The sequence below is a fragment of the Mytilus californianus genome, unplaced genomic scaffold, assembly GCF_021869535.1.
Source record: "Mytilus californianus isolate M0D057914Y unplaced genomic scaffold, xbMytCali1.0.p SCAF_8, whole genome shotgun sequence".
NCBI lineage: Eukaryota > Metazoa > Mollusca > Bivalvia > Mytilida > Mytilidae > Mytilus > Mytilus californianus.
The window spans coordinates 86,506,728-86,530,361 of NW_026262734.1; the positions used below are offsets into that span (position 1 = coordinate 86,506,728).

Genomic DNA, 23,634 nt, shown 5'->3' on the forward strand with positions numbered 1-23,634 from the left:
AAGGTAAATCTGTCAACATTCAAACTGCAGATGTCATTTAAGTTATGTCTGTCAACATTGAAGCTATCCTGTGGAGGTAGTTTGAATTCTTATTTTTCACTATGTTGGATATCATAATACTTAAGATAAACAAAGATAAACCTGGATGAGATGAATTCAAATGGGAGCATTAATTCAGTATCATGATTTACTAACCATCTAACAATATACCAAATTTTAAACTTAATTCCCCTGCATAAGAAAAACTTGGTACAAAATATACACCAAAACCTGGCAACAATGAAAGAGTCACATCTGCTCTGCAGTTGTCATAATTTATTTCCAAAGTTACATCACAAAAAGGTGCTTAAAACCATGCATTTGTATATACAAGTGCTCTTCATATTTTATGTAGCAATTTTCTTTTTTTGTTTGATTAAGTAAATGCTTGTCTGTGTTCCTAATTTTCTTTTTCTTTATTAGGTACATGCTTTTACAGGGTACCAAACTGTAGTAACTAGACCTAACCACTTGACCCTCACAACAGAAACTTGTTAAAACATTTAACAGACCACTTATGCATCATCAAAAAGCTTTACACAAATACTGTATTCCATCTGTTAGATGACTTAATAATGCATGTGTTTTCTTGAGTCATAAAAACTGACGAGCTTTTTTTTTTTTTTTTTGGTCTAATTTTTCTGCTGCTAAGAGTAAAAACATCAGATAAATAATTTATCTAAAAGCCTTTTTTATTGGGACTTAGCACCTACAAAAAAACATCTGCCAAAGGCAATTCACAGCTTAAGTGGCAAATTTATATATGGTACATCAATTCAAGTGGAGAATTTATATGATGTACATCAAAGTTAAAACTTTTATTCAACTGCTTGAGGAAATTTTCTTTGATACTTGTATATGCTGTCTGAGCAATTTTCAAGGAATAAATTAAGTGAAATTAAACTCTCTTTTTCAATCATTTCAATTTTTCCACATGATTTAAGCAAAGAATAAAATAACATCTATTACAATTCATTTCAGCAGATGAATTGCCATAAATTTCATATTTATGGAATGTCTTTTTGGCCATAAATTATAATGGTAGCCATTAAGAACATTTAGGTATTAACCTTACTGACACCAAACATCAGTGAAAAGAGATATGAAACAGCTGTTAGCAGATCTTTTGAGTGTTTTAAGTCTGCTAAAAGTTGTGCATTACCTTGAAAGTGTGAAAAGAGCATAAAGTACATGAATAATGAACTAAACTGGGGCTCTACAACTGGGGCTCTACATTTGATTAACAAATGATGTCTTTGTCAAAGTACTTCAAACAATTTTCTGTTAAATAGTCTTGAGTATTCTCATAAAAATATTCAAAAGCCGTCTACAACTATCAATAGATATGAGGATCTTGCTTGTCTCAGAACACTGATTGAGACTATACTCTGGTTGTACTTTTCTTTGTTTGCACATATGCATACATTTTCTTAGTCTATAAAAACTTTTTATATCACTGGTTCATAATATCAATGGTTTGATGAATAACATAGAAGAAAATAATTTTTTTTCATTGTGGACCTAATTTTATGTTTGGAGTGAACTACAAAACTTATAACAATTGTTATCCCACACATAATAATAATTTGTAAATATTAAAGTTTTATGGAAATTTCCTCTGAAAGTTGATTGTAAATCCAGTCAATGAGTGCAGAACAATGAATATAATATAACATACTAGATCACTTTTATACCTTGTTAGTACTATTTGTAATTGTTTCATGATTAATTCTAAATAAGAATGAGGGTCCAGAGGACACCATGTCGTGCTCACACTATCACATTTCCATGATCAGTGAACCCCGAAATATGGGTCAAAATCCTAATTTGGCATATATATTCTAAAAAGTTCAAAGCATAATGGCCATGCACACTAAGCTTTGAAGGTTGATTTGACCACAACTTCATGATAAACCAACTTGGCCGTACTTTGACCTATAATTGTTAACTTTTTATACATTGTGACTTGGATGGAGATCTGAGTTGTCTCATTGGCACTCATACCACATCTTCTTATTTATATTGAACCAAAACTTTAACCTGATACAAGATGAGAATAATGAAAGGCAGGACATAAAAAGAAGAACTATATGGAAATATTTCATAAAAGTATAAAATCCTGGTAATTTTGAGGTTCTGTAATACTGTTCGTAATAATATATTAAATTAACAGTGAGGTAAACCCATATATATAAGAAATACATTAAAGTACTTACGATTATGACTTATGGAAAATATATCTGAGCTTGCATCCGATGCCTGAAAAATCAAATAAAACTATTTTTGGAAAGGAATTTATAACTAATATACTTTAATCATCAAATAATCATAATGCACAATAAATATATATATATTTATAAAAGCATGATTTTAATTTTTTTTCATGAAATGTCAAGTCTGCCAGCTGAGCGAGAATTAAATATACTCAATTGTAAACATCAAAGTTTAGTGGACTAATTTGTACATACTTTATCTCATAAACTGAGGCTGACCGAAATGTACAATTATAAATAAATATATACTTCTACAAGTTATTTCCTAAGTGGCCTTCATACAGGGCACTGAAATTTTAATATTATTATCATTTTATATTCCACTATTAAAATATTGTTTTTATATAATCCATTTCATATAAATATACATTTCCACACAAGCTTAATTCTGTTAAATAAACATCATGGGTTTCATTTTAAAACTCCCATTCCAAATCAGTCTATTAAACACTCTTTAGAAAACCCTTTAAGAAATCATTCCATGTTTTTTTAGATCCTCTAAGAAAAAACCTGCTGAACCATGTCACTTTCCATTATTCTAAAGGAAGCATGGCACCTATCCAAAGCCACAAGTATGTAATTAGCCGATTTTAATTAGGCATTAAATAATTAATTTGTAGACTTACAGAGGTCCCCCTACACCTCTGTCAACTGTTGTTAATTTCACATGAAAGAGACAACCATTGACACAAAGGCCAGGAACTGTATAAATTTTCATAAATAGATTTTAATAATACCTTCATTAAAATTTATGACGCCACTGGGGTTTATGGATCAAGCCATTTGAAGGGATTCTATGCACGACTCGGCTGATGGTTGATGACACGGACTAAACATGTAAAGATCATTTCTCCGATAGCACTAAATAATTTTCAATCATACTATTTTTTTTCTACCTGAATCTTCCTTTGACAAAAAGAAGAATGTGTCAAGTTTACATAATCGGCCCATTGTTATACTCCATGTTGAACAATGTATCAAGAGATTAATTGTCCATTCCATGATAAATTGGTCTATTTAATTGGTCATCAATTTCGTTGTTGTTTTATTTGATAAAAATATGTGTTAATTATACTTTGAAAGCAAAATAACCTAGAGTACATATTTTTTAACAGTAAATTTTCCTCATTACTCATTTTTTGTTGTTAAATTCGTTTACCTTGATGTCAGAGAACTATTAAATGTAGAAACTTTAAAACTTCAAAGAAGTGTCTTTTAATTGTTTTCTTACAGACAAATTTATATCTTACGAAGAACATTTTTTCTCAATCAAACTTTCAGTTATAATTAAAGTTTAAATAAGTTTGTTTTCAAAATTTTTGCTTTTATACTGAAATATATATTTTAAATAAAGCCAAAAATAAAAGGTTTCAAAGAACATGTTATGAAAAATAATAAAAAAGAGGCAATATCTTTTTTTATTTCATTCTTCTAAATGGGTTTCAAAAAGGCCAGTAAGTTCTTGGCCGTTAGTATCTGTCTCCCCTATCTCATACACGACTTCCCATTCCAATATATGAAAAGGCAAAAAATATCCATGAAAAATTTTGCTAAGATGCATTAAAAAAAAGACAAAAACTTGTAATATAATATAAATATCATTGATTCTAATTCATATCTTCTAAAATTTATAAAAATATAGCCCCTTCAAGAGGAAAGTGTATAAAATTATTGCAAAAACTGTCTTTTTAGAATCAAAACGTAAATTACTATGCACACAATAAAAGCAACATTTTAACAAAACTTTCACGACTTACATACCATTCTTCTCAAAAGGTTCGCAAAACTAAATCCACACTGCAGCGATTGTCCACACTTTTTAGATGTATGACATGAATTTAAATCCATTCTATTGTACAATCCTGAACTCACTCCATGCTTAGAATATATTATAACCTCAATTCAGTTACTTTCTTACATTGCATCAGCACACACTTTCCAATCAGCATACCTCGATGTAGCAAAAAAATTGACTGATAGAGTCAACGTGTCATAAATTTTGAGACGGGAAACGAAAAAAAAAACATTTTCACTATTCCACAAAATGAATATATATTATTATCAATTGGTAGAAAGTGATAAATCCAACATAGAAAATAAATTCTATAATATTAAACATCACTTTGTCATGTTATACAATTTGGCATGCAAGTTTTCAAACTCACTAATGGACGGAGATAAATAATTGTCCTTTCAATTTCAAATATGACAAATTACATTGGTATTATGACAGAACAGACCAATTACAATGAATCGGCCAATCATTCTCTTAGATCCTTTAATCAAATTATAAAAACACTTCAAAAGTAGAAAAATGAGAATATTAAAGGGCAGTAATTAACATAAAACATTGTCACCACATTTTATATCAATCATAAACTGCCGCATATAATTGAAGTTCCTGTCTTTCAGGAATATATTATTTGGGTCGTCATGCAATAAAGTGTCAAACTTCCATATCGTTTAAGCAGCACAATGCAACAATTTTCATGTTTATATGGTAATACATCTAATTTTATATGCCCAAGTTGTCGCCTTGTACACCGTTGTTGTTTACTAAATCAATTGGCCTGGGGGTAAGCGGAAATTACTTTAGGGCGTTAAATTTGAAAATATATGTATCAATAACAATTATTATCTATGCAAATGAAATTTAACGGTTACGTTTGTATTGTGAACTCCTGCATGATTGCATACTTTTTTTTCCCATCAATTTCTATAAGGGGAGTGAATCCTGCGATAAAATTCAAGTAACTTGGATGCAAGCTTTTGAAAAGAATAAATGGTGATTACACTGATATTTAGAAAAAGTGGTTTACTTTGCGTAAATATGCCACTCATATTTAAACATATCTTTATTTGCCTATTTCCTGTACTATTTTTATCAAGTCAATCCTATTTCTTTTCAATTTTGAGGCTAATTTCCAGATGTCAATCTACACTCATCTAAAAGGCATCATAATTATTTGAGCAGAGACACCTGGTAGGAATTATAGGCAAACAGTCAATACTTTATAAGATAATTAGACAATTTTGCACATTTTCTATATAAGCCATATACAGACTGCAAGCTAGCACAGTGACAGTCTCTTATTTGTCCACAGAAACAGGCCTAGGTAACGATCATTAACCTGCTAATTATGAAGAAAAACAGGCAATTAACCATCTATCAATTATTTTTCTTTTTCTTAACAAAATGGTCAATATAATGTCTCTTCCATTCTTTTATTCAATTTCTCTACCAACAAGTCAAGACTTTCAGATTTTATTCAATTAATTTGCGAAATAACTCCACGTAATGACTTTCATAACTCCACTTTGCATGCAGGACTTAAAATCAAAACAATCAATATTGCATCTTTAATGCATATTATATATCCCTGACATTGTCAAAGCATGTCTCATTAATTCTCGATACATCTTTGTTCAACATACATGATAAGATATGGTTGACTTTATCACCTTTCGCTCATTCAAACATCATGCCTTGAGTATAAATTAAAGTGTTTTTTGTTATCAATGTTTTATCGTTTGACCTTCTGACAAAACATTCAATCAATGTTAAGCTTGTTTCTTTTCAATTCTAATTAAATTTATGTGAAAGGCATTCTAATACATACAAATTCATCATTTAATAAAAAAAAAACTTTTCTAACCTCCATTTCCTAGATGAAATATTCTATAATCATGCAGGTGGGTGAAAATATTTAAGAATTCATAAACAATTTGATTCATCATACATTTTCACTCAAATATTCAAAAAAATAAGTAAAAAAAAGAAAATTAATCACCATTTCTATTTAAAATATTGTGTAGAAGTACAGCTTTATAAAAAATGAAAGTATGTAATCTTTAATTTAATCTTCAAGAAAATTGTTCTCATGATACAAAACCTAAAAAAAATTCTCAAATCAATACTTTGTTCTTTCAAATAGATGAAATTTTAATCCCAGAATGCAACATTATATTTTTCCGTGCTTCAGATCTGCACGATATGTACATAAAACTTCTCACCACGATAGAAATTCAATATCATTAATACTATCGGCGAGATGACATTGTCAACAAGGTATTTGTCTTATAAACGTCCACTTTACATTTGATAGATGAGCATACAGAACTCTCGAAGGGAATTTTTTCCGACCCAGATATCAATCTCGCCAACTTAGAAATATTGCATTTCTAAATTAATCGCTTCTTTCAAGTGGTGCCACATGACGCAAATAATGACAAAGGTTTCTCGTCTTCGATTCAAACAGAAAAAGAGATCTGCATGTCCTCGTCCAAGGCAAACAGCTTAACAAACAACCTCCTATGACACCCTTTCCAAGTAAATATAAACTTCTTGATATAATTGGAGAGTGTGCTTGAAACCATGCAAAACTCGAGTGCGACATTTGCCTAACGTAAGAGGTTTATATCCACTTCAAACTTAGATAAAACCCTCAAATCAAACAATGTTTAAAACACCACTTATGTTTCTGAAGAGATCCAACGGTTCTTATTATATCATATACAGAGCTCTTTGAATGAAAAGATATTCAGATCGGCATGTTATTAATTGTAAGTAGTAAACCATCTGCTCTTCAGTTGTAATTTGCTCTGCCCTGTTTTCATCTTCATTAGTGCTCAATCAACATAACTCTTTACATCTGAAATACTTATTCTTAAATTGCAGCGAAAATGATTTGTAAATGCTTACGACCCATGTGTATATTGGGATTAACATTTTTCTTTTTTCAGGCGACAAAATCAAGTAACATTGGCGACACTTCACATTTGTTTAAATTAAACCTTTTTGTCAACCAAAAAACATATACATTTGTACATTAAGGTCTATTTGAACTGTCAGACAGCAAAGTCTATTAAAAAGAGTAGGCATTAATAAACTGTACATATTTTCCTGACCTGATTTCTAATGGTTTAGCTAGAACTGTATACTGACCCAATTTAGATTTGTGACCCTTGAAGGCCTATTGGTAGAACAGTATACATGGTTTTAAAGCCCTAGCTGTTACAAGAAAAATCTTTCAAAATGGAAGCTTAGTTGTCTTTTTTTAAACTGTTTTTTTATTTTTTTTTGTCAAAGATCGAAGCTCTGGCAGACCCACATGCTTGAGGTTACCCACTGATATTATGAAATATTTACACAATAAGAAGAAAAGATTAAATGAAATTCTAATATGACGTCCTTCTTTCGCTTTGGAAACAAAGCCATGTTCTAATTATAATAAAACATGGGCTGCACGTGATTGACGTCACAATTGAAATTGCAACGTCAGTTGTATTTTGAACAACGCCGGAGGTCGAAATGGATAGTTTTGTCGGTGTTTCTCGCTAGAAAATTAAATAAAATCATTCTAAAAGTAAGTTTACGTTTATATATCAATTTTTTTATCGTTCAACTGTTGATTTTCTATAGCGTTTTTGGTTCATCAAATCAAAATGGCTGCCTTTTGGATGTGTATTATTGGTCCGCTTCGAAGTACAAAAGTTCTAAATATTCCTATCAGAATCGAAATAATGCTATCATGCCATGCTTTATGCTCATTTTAACATGGGTAGGCATTATATTTGTCAATATTTTACACCTCGCTAACACTCGGTATAAAGATATTTACAAATATAATGCCTACCCATGTTAAAATGAGCATAAAGCATGGCATGAAAGAATTATTTCTTAAGTAATCTGAGAGATGCAGCAAAATATTTACACATTTGAAAAATACTGTCAGCAGTGACATGGTGTGAATAGGAAAACATGGTCGACCATGATTAACTGACGATTATTCAAAAATAAATGATAACACTTACAATGATCATGAACATAAGTCCTAAAGAAAATTTCTCACAAAAATGGACGCTAACATGTACAACTACAACACTAGGACATGACTTAGCAAAGCCGGCAAAATAAACAGGGCGGTTAAACAAAATCCCATAATGCAAGAGGTAAAACGAGGAGTGTTGCTTACAAATGTATTTTGCACATGCTTACGAATTAATACCTTCACTTTAAATTAATTCAACAGTACAGTGTCATATCAATTGCGTAATTTTTAGTCTCATAATTATGATAATTTCATAAAAAATCTGAAATCACAACTATATCCCTGCAGGGCGCCCCGGAAGAAATATATATCCCTGGAAGACAAGGAAAGGAAGGGAATACTTGACAATCTATATTGACACAATGTGATCTTTGTTTTAAAAGATACAAGTACACGTAATTATACTAAAGTACCATATTATAATCCACTTCAATGTTAGGGAAGTTTTCTGTATTATTTGTAACACGATGCTGCAAGATTTCTACAAATTCAACCCTAGTGTCTGGCAAAAAACATCTTAAGAATTTTTTGATAATCACAACAAGATGAAAATAGAAATTAAGGTGTTTCCTCTTTATCTAGTCCTATTATTACAAATTAGCCTCTTTTACCTACCTATCATTTAAATTGGCTCTATAACTCCAAACAATCTACTGTTTTCTCCTTGAGAAAAAAGCCAAGCTTTCAAAATAAAAGAATAACTGGAGATGTAGTATGATGTAGTCCAAATGAAGTGGATGAATGCAACTATAGGTCATCCCACATTGAACAAAACCAATACTTTAGGTATGTGTCACAACAGCAACTATATTTCTCAGTGGCAAACATTCTTAATTATCTTATAGAAGGTCAGGATTCGCAATGTGCTTTTCACCAATTAAACATGTCTTATAAGAAACCCACATGTAGGCCTTTAACACTTTCACAGTTACTCAATTGCTACCACTGTGTATAACACAACCAAAGCACTATCCATACAAAATTGACTGACTAAAACCTCCTAAATCTCAGTCTGTATATCCTCATTTTTGATTTGGACATTAGAGGTGACCCAAGTACTTAAAAGACCAGTTAAAAAATTGAAAGGTGTGTCATGGGTTACATATCCAAGTTTATGATACCGGTACTTGTATTTTTGGACTTTCAGTCATAGAAAACTGGAGCACTTGAAAGATCCACAGCCAAGTTATATTTGTACTCTTTACTATTATTATCATCATTTGATATTCACAAAGACACAGCTAAATACCATATGTCAACTTCATTGCCAAGAATTGTAAGGAACCCTGTAACATCATCAGTCATCTACAGTATAATCAGTCAGAGTCTGAATTCCCAGCATGTTACAGATACTGATATTTAAGATGATGTAGATAACTCTAAAAAGGGATTATTGGGTTAGGTGGGATTATGTTCTCTAAAGATGCTTAATCTACATCTCCATGGACACACCCTTCAATTGAAGTATTACGGTTCCTGCATGATTAAGGAGATGTTTTTATGCCTTTTAATTAAGGATAAAGACTGAATTTTGAAACACCTAAATTTTTGCATGGTAAGACAATATTTTTTTTCAGAAAGTTCTTGGCCTTCTCTTATGCTGCAGATTTACCTATCTATTTGTATATTCAACAATGTGCTGAGCATATATCTAAGCATTCCCTGATCTGACTGCATCATGTACTCCAGAATTTTCAAGAAGATAGGCCACATATTTTCCTAATTTGTCAGTGAGTGTTTTCATGTAGATTGGTGACATATATATGTATTTTTAAATTATATCTATGGGGCCTTGGTGGCTTAGTGGTCTAAGTAGTCCAACTACTGTATCACTAGCCTGTCAACACTGAGGTTGTGAGTTCTAATTCTGCATGCGGCAGGAGTGCTCGACTCCAATCTTAATTGACTTAAGTATTGTCAGTTTTCCTGACGAATGCCAGTGGTTCTCTCCGGCTTCCTACACCAATAAAAACTGACCGCTACGAAATAACACAATAGTGCTGAAAGTGACGTTAAACAACAATCAATTAATTTGTATTTTCAAGCATAAAAAACTAGCTAGATTCTTAACTCTGTTATGCCATTACATGTAACCTTTGTGGTTCTAAATAAGCCGATACATCCCTTTAGGCTTTATGCACAACCACCCACCCATCTCACCATGAGAAGTCCTTGATTGATAATTACTCAAAAGAATAAAAACAGGGAAATCACATGCATTATGATTAAGATATAAATGATAGATGATATGCAATAAATTAATACAAAACCTTAATTCTTTTTAAAAAATCTGACATAATTTTCCCTCCAAACACACATTTGCCATGAAAATTATGCAAAATCTAATCAAATAATATAACTGCTGGAAAATTTCAGATTACCATAAACCAAATGTTTAACTGAGAGCAGATGGAAGGCTGACAGTTAATTTCCTCTTCCTTCAGAATAAATGCATACATTAGAGGAGAAAAGTCCAAATATATGATGTATTCAGCAGTTGATTAAGGTTTTTTGAGGACCAACACAAATTTAAGACCAGTAGAACTTTTACACATGTATAGAGTTATATATTTTCAATTTTTAGGTTCATCCACATTTAAGACCAGTTGAACTTTTTACACATAAAGTCATATATTTTCAATTTTTAGGTTCATCCACATTTAAGACCAGTTGAACTTTTCAAACATAGAGTCATTTATATTATCAATTTTTAGGTTCATCCACACATCTTATCCCTTTTATGGCTAAAAAGGGGGATTCACAGTTTGTCTCAAAGTTTGAAGATTGGGTTTGTATATTTGAGTAAAGTACTGACAATCTATTAGCAAGCACTCCAATAGACAGCAAGTATTTGCATAGAAGCAATAATGGCTACCTATTTAAGACTCCATTATAACATCTGAAACATTATACACTTTGATCTTGACCTCACTTCAATATTCTATTCACAATTTTATTTGAACAATTTCCTTTAAACCTTACCATTAAAGAGTGTCATCACAATTGACTCAATTAAACTGTTATTTTACAGAAATACTATCCTGCCATAAATTTGTTTTTTATTCAGTGGCAATCAATCCATCTATTACAATTCTATACATATTTTCATTTTTTTCTGCTATAAAATCTATTTTTCTACTTTTGTTCTCAGACTGCCAACGATTTGACAAATGAAATCAACAATCCCCACGACATTTGTATTGAAATTGACATATCCCACTGATCCATTTCAATTCCTCAACAAAAGAAACCAATTCCGTTTTAGAACTAATAATATTTAAATTTCACCTATGATCTACTATGAAATTGATATCTTCAAAAAAAGCATTTTTTATAACTGTATTGCATTTCATATTCCGACAGCTGCAGGTATAATCTATCATGAAATAATGTGAATATACAATTTCCTTGTGCAAAAAAAGACAATCCACATAAATATTTCATAGCGCTTAATGTGATCCATTTAAAATTGTAAAAAAAAACTCACCTGAGTACTGAAATGTTAATATCTCTCTTTATTTCACACTAATACAAAATCCAACTGCTTCTGAATACAAAATGTATAATCAAAAACACTGCTCAATTTATCAAAACACCGAAATCCTCTATCAGAAATTTTTATCTTTTCAATATTTTTGCAAGATCCATAAAACACATGCAGTGCCACAAAAATAAGAAAAAAATATATCACATATCAGTAAATGCAATAAACTTAAAAAAATCTGCATATTCCTGGCACAAAAAATCCATGTCTAAAAATTCGGTATTCTCGATAACTGTTCCCTGACATGAAAAGCATGTTAGTTTTGGCACTTAAAACTGATAGGTACTGATAGCATTAGACATGTTCCCTGCTATGTAATATTAGTTCTGATATCACCCCAAGGGGCAAATATCTAAACATTTTATCCAAATGCATCAAACCAGCATGATATAATGGCCCCCATAGCATCATCAATGTGAGAGAACAGTTGCATTGCATTATCATATAGCTCCTAGTCATTCAACACATGCCTTATTGATTTATCTATTAAAGAGCTTGCCATGCTATCAGAGTGGTTTATAATTCTATAACCAATGATATAAAGTTGGATTTTAAATCTTCCTGTATTTTACAATCATCATGTCAACATAATTTGAAAATTTGTCATTTGAAATTATAAATGTAAATGTATCTATGTGCATTTTGCAATTTTTTCTGAAATTTTTTTGAGAGTTTTTTTTTTTTGGCGATTGCTCGACAAATACTGCAAGCACTACATTATAGTATATTTTTGCTTGCAGCATTGTCATTACTATGATTTATTACACGAATTGTCATTATTATCAAACCTGCTGCACTTAAATGTGCATAATTTTGCAATCTTCCAAAATATCCCCAAATTGGACTATAAACCACCTTGTCTGTAAGGGACTTTTACCAGAATGTTGCTCAACACAATATACTCTTAAAAGAGCTACAAATACATTCAAAAGTAAAGGAAGCCTAAAGTCACATTTTCTTATAATGCTAAATCTATTGACTTCCAGGTCACTGAATGGCCCATTTAATGCCAACTACTAATTGCTAATCCTGTGTAACCAATTACCGAAAGTCCATACACAAATATCTACACCACAACCTAATCAATTCTTACATGTGATCTTTGCTGCCAAATGAAACATTTTTATTCCTTTTTTATTGCTGGCCACAAAGAAGATCAGACACATAACAATAATACCTTTAATTATTACACCTTCTCACTCTGCTGATTAACACCAGATTTCTCTCATTGAGACAGGTATCTCTGAAACAGTGAGTCAATTCCTACCCCATGTTTACGAGCCATTACCAATTACCAAACAACCTCCATACCATAGCAGACCTTATCCGAAACAGATGAGTGACTGTTTGAAGTCTGATTTGATGTAATTGAGTTAGGAAATACAACTCAATTTGAATTAATAGCTATATTACATTAATGGCTGTCCTAACGAATGCAAAAATGATGAATATTCGTTTACAAAGAATAACATAAACGGCTGTCATCAAGTTTAGATTATGCCATATAACATGGATACTGATTTGACATTTAGAAATGAACAATTTTTATTTATGAAATTGACTTCAAAGTAGGATGTCAATATACAAAGGTCAATTGCAATGACATTCAATGACATTTAGCCCATGCTAGATTTATACACTCCATCAATCAAATTATGTGTTTATCAAAAATGACTAAAATGCCAACAACCACACTGATGTTCTTATTGGCATTCAGACATCTGGTTCCTGATATTTCAGGAAAGATTGAGTGAGGAGAAAAGCTTAAAAGTCAATGAATCCATGCCAGGGAACCAAAACACTGTAATGACCTTGAGGAAGCATTGTGGCAAGGTTATTGAGACTGCTCTAATACAGATAGTTATGGGTACATTCAGAGTAAATGTTATAAGATGGACAGGCATTTATCAGCTAGTCCATTCTAATGTTAAGTGGATATTGAGACATAAAACAGTCTATCAACATTATTAGTAATGGCATTTCAAAAAGTTTGAAAGGTCAATCAAGGTTAGATATAAAATTTTATACTGAGAACTATTAAACCAGCATATGAAGATAATTTAACAATCTTTCAAGAAAAAAGTTTCCATAAAATTGTTAGTACTGCACAAATCAATAATAAACTTGAAATCAGATTTTTCAAAGCTATTTTTTTTCCCGTGATTTACTGGTTGTAAGTCAATATCCAAGTAGAGAACTTTAATACACTCAATTGTTTCAGAGTACTCTCCACAAACAATGTAAAACTGTCACATACATTTTAAGCATTCACATTTTAAGCTAGAGAAACTTTTTTTAAATTTCAATCAGTGCAAAAGGTTCATAATAAAAAAGCTGATTAAGTCACAAATACTCATCTTCAAGCATTTAAATTGGTGAAATCAGTCAAGTGTCTACCTTGAAACTTAAACTTATTATTCTCCGAAGACTTATCAAGATTTTACCATATAACAATCTTAGTGGTAAATCTATCAATTTAAAATCATTTCAAAACATGACATTTAAGAAAACAATAAAATGCAAAAAAAAACTATAATCAACTAGATTAATTTCGTGACAAGCCTTCTCACTGAAACTTGTTAAAGAGCCCAATCTCATGATTTGAAATTTAAAACTGATTGAAATTTTGAAGAACATTTATGTACTTGAAAAAAAATGCTAATCTTCAGGGAAAACACAGTTAGTTTACAATAAATTGAATTTCTTTACCTTTACTACATCTATCACAAGAAGGGAACTAATCAAATATACTGCAAGGAAGTAACAATTCTATAGGTATTAAACAGGAGATGTGGTGTAACAATGTCAATGATATATCAACTGAACAAAGTAAAAAACCCAGGAAATGGATCAGACGTCAACAGTCTTTCTTAAACAATAATCTTTACCATAATGTCATGCAGACTCTTTAATCCTCTTGTTAAGCTAAAATGTGAATAAGTTTAATGGAAACTGACAAAGATCTGTCTTCAAGGTCAATGTCTTCTCTTGTATACAGTTAAACCTCTCTATACTGACCCCCTTTCGGTCTGACAATTTCATTAGTATAATTTTAGGCAAGTGTTTTGTTTGCACATGCAGGTTTTGCCAGTTTTCTGGTTTGGAAATGTTTAACTGTAACTTGATAACAATGTCTTGCAAAATATGCAGCTCTTTTTTAAAGATTCCAAAATTCAAATAATTGTGCACTTATTTACTTACACAATTGAAAAACAATGAAACCGTGAGGTCTCAAGCCAAACTTCTCAAAAGATTTTTTGTCTTGATAATGTTTTTAGTCCTTTGCTATGAATTTAAGGGAGCTAATATAGAGGATTAAGTCTTATGCCTGTCAACAGTCAATATATCATGGTATTGTCAGCCTGAATGGCAGTATGTATTGTACAGAGTCAACAGTCCCCTATCAATATGACCCAGTGTAAATACCTGTTATCATTGATTTGTCTATAAACCCTAGGTGCTACTTCATATATCAAACTTTCACATTATGTCTACAGCATATGGTCAATTCATGTTGTGTGCACTTTTAAACTTTTACCAATCCCTTATATTTCTTTCATTATAGCCAACTATGTCAGAAAAGAGGGCTGCTTAGGGTCAATTTGTCAAACTGGATATTTTTCAAGCAAATACATTTTTTTCATCAGAAATGAAAGGTGAACCATATTTTCTGCAAATGAAACACTTTAAAATGTAGTAATTTTTTTTGTTGTAACTGAAAAGTTTGAGCACAAAATATTTTTTTCTTAGCTATAGCAGAAAAAAATTGACAAAAATCTTATCAGCCCTCAAGGCCCACCTTTTCCCTCTATTTCACAGTCACTAATAAAATGGTTGGTTTCCAAATTAACTGGCTCCATCAGTGCAAATTTTTTTACCTTAGTTTAAATTGTTAAGTAGGTGGATATCAAATATTTAGAGAAATTTGATGAAACTAAGGAAATAAATGAAAATTTTTAACTTGATATTCATGACTTCCTCATGATAATTCGAGAAAAACTAGACAGTGAAATTGTATTGTACATAAATTTATATTATACCAAGGATCATTAAATCTTAAGAAATTTTTGAAAGGGAAATTAAAGTAGGACATAAATTTTTACAAGTTATCATACTTAAATTCTAAAATGGATTGACAGAATAAAATTCTGAACATAATTTATATAAAAAAAACTAGATAACTTTTATAAAATTTCCAGTAATAGACTTACCAATATTCCGTTATATAACAACACACTAGCAATAGAATTTGTAATTCCCTGGATTGAGTAACTAAATTAAATAGCACAGCTCTAGAAAATTCACATTAGATAAAGCTGAAAAATTCTCATTTCAATACATTAATAGTAATCTCACAAGAATTGGATAATGTCTGAATCTGTCTCCATAAATCACGGAACACACAAATCTACTTATAACTTAAAAACCACATCCATATTTCATCCAAGCAAAACAAATGATTTTCATTAAGAGAATATTTGGTCAGCTGTACTATATTTAGATATTCCCTGGTCAATAGTCACATGCTTACGGTTCGATATCCACACCCGGACAACCACAAATTTTATGAAAAGCTGGTTCCTGTTTTAAATACTATTTACACAAACATCAATATGTGAACTACAAACTACGAGTCTATTCAAATGGTGACAAATATCTCAATTCACCTGACTGTTTATTAACCAACTTTAAATGGTTTCCGCCACAGTGAGCACACAAAGCACCTCCCCTATGACAGGGAAATTGACTATCTTATTCAGGGTAGAAATAATACTATTATGTGTGACACTCAGCCGAGACCTTTGATCTTTTAAACGAAAGCAGACACGTAGAATAATCTGTTGAAAAAACCACTTTAAGGCACAGCGACAAATTATTAAACTAGTGATACTCTAATTCTCTAAGCCATTATTCAAATGCAATTTGACTGCACGACTGTCATATTTTTCACTCCAGGCGAATTTCAAAATGAAATAATTCTCAGTAGTAGATGTAGTCACAAAAGTTAAAGAATGCAGCCGAATGAAAACATTAAAGAAAATCTTGCCGCTCTGAAATTGCTGAATACTGAATAACACTGATCACACAGCTCAATACATTTTCAACATTGTATACGTGTATAAAAGAGTTTTATGAAGTTATTCCTGAATAGAATACCTGTTTTCAAGTCAAATTTCTTGCACAACAGCAATCTTAATGATAATATTCATAACAGTGATGAATCTTGGCATGATCACATGCAAACAGTTTTTTGAATCTCGGTAAACATCTGATTTCTGTAACAAATCAATTTCAATATATCAGACATTATCGTGAAAGGCTTAGTATCGTACTCCTGAGGATTTAGTGCGGCTTAACGGAAATAACAAAATTTATTTGACACAAAGCCACAATTAAGTCGCCTGCTCAATAGCAATCTCCTATGATTACATACTAAAAATCCCTACAAAGCCAACCAAAATCATGGATGGTTTAATTTAATTCCTGTCGTCTCGTTTGAATATGGAACTGACAAAAGCAGAGAATTTATATCAACGCCACAAAAATATAATTCTAATTGACAAAATAAAATAATTGAAAAAGCATTTTCCACTTTTTTTCGGGGGAGTTATTCAAACGCCCCAGCACAGCTGTGACTAAATTATGGTAATTAAGGGTAGTCAAGCAAATTATTTTAAAGTAGTACAAAAAAAAATAAAACCTTGGCATTCAAAATTGGATTTTTAACACAATAAACAAGAGAATATTTAAAAGATCTTGTCACATTCAAATGAAGGACCAATGAAAACTCTTTAATGATATGAATCGATGACATATGCTGATACACAGTGGAGAATAAATCCCACTTATTCCTTGATTGCAATATAAACATACCCACCTAACACTTCCATGGTATTAGAATTTAATCATAAGGTAGTCTTGGTTCAAAATAATCTTTTTAAGCTGATTTTAAGAACATGACACGATGTTGACTAAATGATAACAATAATTGCACTGTGTGACTGGAATGAGTTTTTTTTTTTAAAGATTTTTGTTGTAATAAAAAATGTCACACAACAGCTGAAAATCTTGCCACACATTTTCTTTACAAGTTTATGATCATCATTTGTAATTCCCAACATCATCTTGATTCAGTAAACTCCACCCCCTGTTACCCCTAACCCCCAACCCCCAAAATACTATTTTACAGTTTCAGAACCAAGTTAATTTAAAATCATAATATCACAATTGTAAGATACAAAAGCAATATGAAAAGAGGTATAAAAAATCCAATCCCAACCCCTTCTAAAAAAATTAATTTCTAGAGAAAGATAAAATGAAAGCACAGAATAACAAGACAACTCATAAAACTAAAGGAAATATGGAAAATATGTGGGGAAACACTTACAACCATATTTGGATGGGGTTCTTGTTGATCAATATTCTGTTTTGTGGACTGCTTTCGTTTTGGGCATGTTGCATCAACTTTTCATTCTTTGACTCATTGGTTTTTTTATTGCCCCTCTTGTTACCTCTTACTTTTAAACTGTGTTTTAAGAACACAAATGTTCTTATACACACCTCTATCATGACCAGAACTTGTCAATGTAGGAGTTAGAAACTTCTGTAATACCAAACAATATGCACGAATGAGGAATGACGTAATGTGCATACTTGCTACATCTTTGATCTGACAGTTATTGTTTACAAACACAGAATACCTCTAACCACAATGCAATCTTGTTATACCTACCGAACCAAGTAGATTAATTAACTCTATTTATCTTTACATGTGTTTTTGTTGACAATAATTTGATATGCACTGTATGATCCAAATAACTAAATTCATGAATCTGTGAGGGATTTATGAAAAACAGAAAAAATAATTTTAATGTCAGAATATGTTTGTATCTTCCTGAGAATTGTTAAGCCACTGAAGTTAAAAGCAAATTCAATCCTGAAGATTAAAACTGACAACATTTCTAAGACATCATAAGTCCTTTATCTACTTAACAGCTTTGACAATCTCTATTATCTGATATAATATCACAGTGAAACAAAATAAAATTGAGAATGGAAATAGGGAATGTGTCAAAGAGACAACAACCCGACCAAAGAGCAGAAAACAGCCCAAGGCTACCAATGGGCCTTCAACACAGCGAGAAAATCCTGCACCAGGCGGCGGGCTTTAGCTGGCCCCTAAACAGCTTTCAAAATCCTCAGAAGGAGTACCATTCATTTCACCTGTACAGCCGAGTCAGTCCATTTATAAAATAATTTCAACACAAACCTATTTCAATATTAAGTCATACACAATAACCGAAAACTCTCACTGTGACTAAACAAATACACAAATACACAATAACCGAAAACTCTCACTGTGACTAAACAAATACACAAATACACAATAACCGAAAACTCTCACTGTGACTAAACAAATACACATATACACACCAATATTATCGTTGCAGAATTTTTCATTTGATCGTCAAGGTCAAATATACATATGACAGTTGTTTTCAACTCATTCTGTTGGTTGATAATTTGATTTTGTCAATTTTTATGGACCTCCCCTTTTTAGAATTTATCTTGGAATTCTGTATTTTTGTTATACTTTTTATATTACAGAATTAACATTACTGGGAAATTTTCAAATTGCAAAACATTATATTGCTATTGATTTTTTCCAATGAACAGATCAATGTAATTTTGACATGTAATTTGACAGTAATTTTTTCTCATATCCTGATTTGAGCTATTTCACTCTAATAACTTGTGCATGGGTCCTTTGAAAGGCATTCATTTGTCAAGGAAGAAAACTGTGCTGTAATTGGTTGCTAGGCAACAAACAAAAATTAAATGGAAGTAGTTTCCTGATCGTTAGCTGTAACATTACAAAGATTTGAAATTTATTAAAAACGGCACAAAGCCGACTTTGATCCATAAAATTCAATTTACAAGCAGTCTTAAGAGAGAAACCTGGTAGAATACAATCGGCAATCATATTCTCTTCAATTAACACTGGTGTTACACTGATTGCATTCTAATCTACCTATCAAATTAAATTCTCACAAAAGGCCAGAAACTAATTGATACAAATATCATGCTGCTAAAAATTACAAGTCAGTTCAACTTTATTTTTTTCCAATTAGCCCTGAGAATAAGACGATTTTCTGGAGATATGAATAATGATTATAACATAAATTGAAAATTCTTCATTTTAGAGATTTATAGTTATAATATTGTAGATTTGTAAAAATCCTGAAATAATTTGCAGAACCTATTCAAAGGGGAAACATTTTTTGGACCTCTTATGGCAGCCATCTAAGCCTTATTTTTTCAACTCAATTTTGCAGGGTAAGAATTTATAAAAGGAAATTGTTATCATGTTAGTCTCAGAAGTGGTAACATTTGAAAGAGATCTGATTTATACCGACCCACTGAGGAAAATGTTTTAGGGGGAGATGTGTCAAAAAACACAAATTTTTTGTTTGATAAATATTTGCAGGTTGATTATTATACTTATTACAATATTTCAATAATTTAAATATTCAAATGAATCCAATAACTTAATACTCAACATTACATAAAAAAAAAACCAATTTTACTGTTAAATTATATAATAATTTGTTCATTCTTACTTAGAAACATCTATTTATAAGGAATTGATGCTAAAAGAGAGAGATTCAGAGGCATTATGGGAGACGCAAATGTCTTAAAAGTGGGAGGTCCAGAGACTGGTCATCACAGTAAAATTTTTATATCTTGGGTAAACACCTATGGGATGTCCTTTCCGGAAAGCTGACCAACCACTACTAAACAACACATCTATTAGCTTACAATTCTGACCCTTAAGAAAAGAAATACATTTATCACATTCTTTAAACAAGTAATTAGACGACTCTCAATGTAAATTGAATCCAAACATTTTTTATTCATTCTAAACATCCTCCAATAAGAAATTGTGACACTTTAAATCCTTTACTTCAATTAAAATCCGCATGACTATAATTATATACATATCTGATACCACAATAATGGTTATTTTATTCTTTTGTAACAATGCACTTCAAACCATAAAAGAGACTCAACACCAATTGTACAAATTTACACAAACTTCATTACTGTTTTGAAATATACAACCCATGTCTAAAATTTACAATTCTAATGGGAACCAGATTACAGGGAACAAGCTTGACCTCATCGACCTCCACTAAATATAGGTTAAACAGTGTACAATATGTTAAATTACAGCTTTGTAATTCAGATTTCTCAATGCAGAATAATTGTCCTGACAGAGGAAAACCGTCTCCTATAATTACTTCCCCTTAATTCGATGTTCTATACATCTTTATTAGTGATAGGATGGTGTAGACTGTAATTTTCTGCCACAGTAAACATGTTATTTATGGTAGGTCTCTCTCTCATATACCAAGTAAATAAATTAGGTTCTCTGAGGTCTTTGTCAATAGTATAAGAAAAAGATAAGAATCCTCTCAATTAGAAAACAGCAAGACACATCGCTGCTCAGCACTTTTACCATAAGCCTATACAAAATATTGTTACTAGGTCATGTATAAGTTTGAGGTCAAGAATTCTTTGTTGGAGTGCCAAATCTTTTCAACAAATTGTAAACACTGACTTTTCCAAACATCTCAAAACATACAGATTGCTTGAATACATTGTATGTTTTATTTTGAATCTATATAAAAAAAATTTGTAAGGGTTCCGCGGAACCCAGTGTCTCGCCTACTTTTGCTGTTAATCACAGGCTCAACAAAAATGAGGAAAAAAATTAATAAAAATATTCCTCTCTATACTATCTTTTGATTGTAAGTAGCTTCTGTCCAAGTTTTGTAAAAATCCAGGATAGTTTATGAATCTAATAAATGTTTTAAAAACTTAAACTGCAGACTGTATGTAATGTTAACTGGAAGAAAAACTAAGTCCCTTTATAAGTAAAATAGGAAAAAACGGAACAAAATTTTAACAACATTTCCTTCTAGATACTAGCTTTTAATCATAAACAAGCTTCTGTCCAAGTTTGGTACAAATCCAGGATAGTTTAAGAAAGTTGTTAAAATTTTAAAAACTTTAACCAGAGTGAATGTAATGTTAACTGGCAGAAAAACTAAGTCCATTTATAAGTAAAATACGGAAAAAATGGAATTTTTTTTTTACAAAATTTACTTTTGGATACTATCTTATGATCATAAACAAGCTTCTTTCCAAGTTTGGTAGAAATCCAGGATAGTTTAAGAAAGTTATTAAAATTTCAAAAACTTTAACCACAGAGTGAATGTAATGTTTCTTTGCAGAAAAACTAAGTCCATTTATAAGTAAAATACGGAAAAAATGGATTTATTTTTTTACAAAATTTACTTTTGAATATTATCTTATGATCATAGACAAGCTTCTGTCCAAGTTTGGTAGAAATCCAGGATAGTTTAAGAAAGTTATTAAAATTTCAAAAACTTTAACCACAGAGTGAATATTTGTGGACGCCGCCGCCGCCGCCGACGACGACGCCGACGCCGACGGAATGTAGGATCGCTATGTCTCGCTTTTTCAACAAAAGTCGAAGGCTCGACAAAAACATAAAATTTTCCAAAATGACAAGGGAATTGTTTCAACTAAAATAGAGAAATATGTTGTTATTATTTTGGACACTACCTTTTATTACAAACCAACAAAACAAATTATTTCAAAACATTCAAAGAATTGATATCTCAAAAAACTCTCCGATATCAAATAACTCTAAAAGGTCTAATGATGTTTGGTCAGAAAGCAACAATGTCAACAATTTCCGACAAATTTTAAACCAAAAAACAATTAAATAATCAGTGGCAACAACATTTAACATATCTTTTTTTAGAGTCCCCATTCATTTGATAAATGGTTTTTCTTAAGAATTTTTATTATTGAAATAGAAGAATTTCTCACTTATCCGTCTTTTTTTATTCGTCTTTGCCTATAAAATTTTTTAATTCCTCCTAAAACCAAATTGTACAAACAATGAACATGTCACCATTAATGTATAACCAGAAGATGCATTCAGCCTTAAAATGTGTCAACTAAGTAAGTTACGCTCGCACCATGTAACACTCAGAACAGCCGAGAGTGATAAGAGCTATCATCGTTTAACCCATTACTTCTCCGGCTAGGCATAAATCTACTGCAGCACATTGGAGCCTTATTGCCTTCTTCTCATGAAAATGTCATCCTTGGGGAAATAAAAGCCGAAAGTAAATCAAATTAACTGAAAATTCTATTTTTTTACACAGAAGCTTAAATATTTTAAGCCGATTGCTAACGGTTTATTCCTGATGTCTAAATTAGATCTCAATTTCCCCAGTGCTAATCGAATTTTCTATGAAACGATCGACACTACAATTGTTTGTCTCTCAACGTTTGACGTTGCAGCTTTCTAATCACAAATGATCAGAAACCATTATGGGTTTACAAGTCCCCAGGGTGACATACTGCAACAATATTACCTCTTTCTATGATGAAAAAAGTATATTTTACTACTGTGGATTAATTATAAATTTTCGTGGATTTCGTGGATATATGAAAACCACAAATTTCAGCATTCAACAAATTCCAATTTCATCATGATTTGTGTGTAGAATTTGTCTACATAATTGAAATTTTTCCTCTATACTTGAAATGAATGTCCAAATGAATAAAATAAACTAATACACAATTAAAGGGTCCCACAAACCTAAAAGGAACATCTCGGAATATTTTCAAAGTCAACAATTCTCATAACGCCTTACAGTGGTAAGTTTTTCCACAGAGGCTGTATGGCTATTTATAGATTATATTTACTGTAAAGGATATATATATAATCCTTAGAAGTTCACTTTAAATACTCGCCTAAATTACATTTAATCTGATTTAAGCACTTCTAATAATCTCTTTATAAAATGACCACTTAACTGATGGACTCAATCCAATTTGTAAT

General features: G+C 31.2%; 1 protein-coding gene across 5 annotated transcripts in view; it reads right to left on the minus strand.

Annotated features, from left to right (window-relative positions):
• LOC127710511 (autism susceptibility gene 2 protein-like) overlaps positions 1-23,634 on the minus strand; it is a 148,140-nt gene that overhangs the window by 18,363 nt on the left and 106,143 nt on the right. For 4 of the 5 annotated variants that reach the window (XM_052216435.1, XM_052216434.1, XM_052216436.1 and 1 more), the window contains one exon: positions 2,256-2,298. In XM_052216435.1, coding sequence (XP_052072395.1) covers positions 2,256-2,298 — 43 coding nt within the window. Of the gene's footprint in view, positions 1-2,255; positions 2,299-8,126; positions 8,233-23,634 lie in introns of those variants that run through there. The other variant, XM_052216438.1, reaches the window with a different exon arrangement.